Source organism: Myotis davidii, unplaced genomic scaffold (assembly GCF_000327345.1).
Source record: "Myotis davidii unplaced genomic scaffold, ASM32734v1 scaffold42, whole genome shotgun sequence".
Classification (NCBI taxonomy): Eukaryota; Metazoa; Chordata; class Mammalia; order Chiroptera; family Vespertilionidae; genus Myotis; species Myotis davidii.
The window spans coordinates 3,171,193-3,172,061 of NW_006294243.1; the positions used below are offsets into that span (position 1 = coordinate 3,171,193).

At 58.5% G+C, this 869-nt stretch overlaps 1 protein-coding gene across 2 annotated transcripts in view; it reads right to left on the bottom strand.

Annotated features, from left to right (window-relative positions):
• The window catches only part of CADM2 (cell adhesion molecule 2), a 1,222,723-nt gene extending 1,221,860 nt beyond the window's left edge, over window positions 1-863 (bottom strand). For both annotated transcript variants that reach the window (XM_006768264.2, XM_006768263.2), the window contains exon 1: window positions 712-863. In XM_006768264.2, the coding sequence (XP_006768327.1) occupies window positions 712-772 (61 nt within the window). In that variant the 5' untranslated portion in view covers window positions 773-863. The remainder of the gene's footprint in view (window positions 1-711) is intronic.
• Between the last annotated feature and the right edge of the window lie 6 nt (window positions 864-869).

Below are 869 nucleotides of genomic sequence, written 5' to 3' on the forward strand. Positions count from 1 at the left end.
TCTTTCTATTCTTTCTTTCTTTCGTTCGTTCGTTCTTCTTCTTCTTTTTTTTAATCCCAAACACAGCCCCCTCTCTTCCTAGGTGAATGACAAGTCTCACAACACATCCCCCCGCCGCCCCCCACACCCCCGGGATGTTATTGCAATGCACACGGTGCTGCCGCTGCTGCTGTTCTCGCCTCTCGCCGTCTCGGTAGCTCGCTCCCAGACTCTCACTCACTTTTTAAAGACACAGGATATGATGATGGTGGGAAGCAGGGGAAGGAGAAAGGCGACCCGAAAGGAGGGAGGTTAAAGAGATGACAAGAGATGGAGAGGGTCGGTCAGGAGCGTGATGTGGGAAGTGGCTGGTGGGTGGTGGTGAGAGGGTGGAATGTTCAGAAAAGGCACAAGTTGCCAGCCAAAAGGCGTAGGAAGGGGGGTGGTGGTGGCGGCGGGGATGGAGTGAGAAATATAGGAAGCTCAGGTGAATGGAAAGGCGAAAGGTGCCGCGTGAGGGGCTGACAGCTGGGAGAGCGGGGCTGAGCCAGCGGTAGATCGGAGGGGCTGGAGCAAACTGCCACTGCCCCCTGCTGCACAGGGGAGTAGGGGGAGGGGGTGGGCATCTCTGGGGACCGGGGGACCGAAGTGGGGAGAGTGGAAATATGGGGTGGAGTGGGGATGATGGGGAATGGGCGTGAAGTTGATGCTCCCCGGCGGGGCGGGGATTACCTTGTAGTAGGAGCCCGCAGACACTGTAGAAGCGGAGAACGGCGCTTCGTTTCCAAATCATGGTTCCTTCTCTAAAGGGTCGGGGAAGGAACCAGGGGGCAAGGATCTGCTGGTGCGCGGGGCAACGGAGTGCAGGGCTCCGCCGGTGTCCTCCTCGC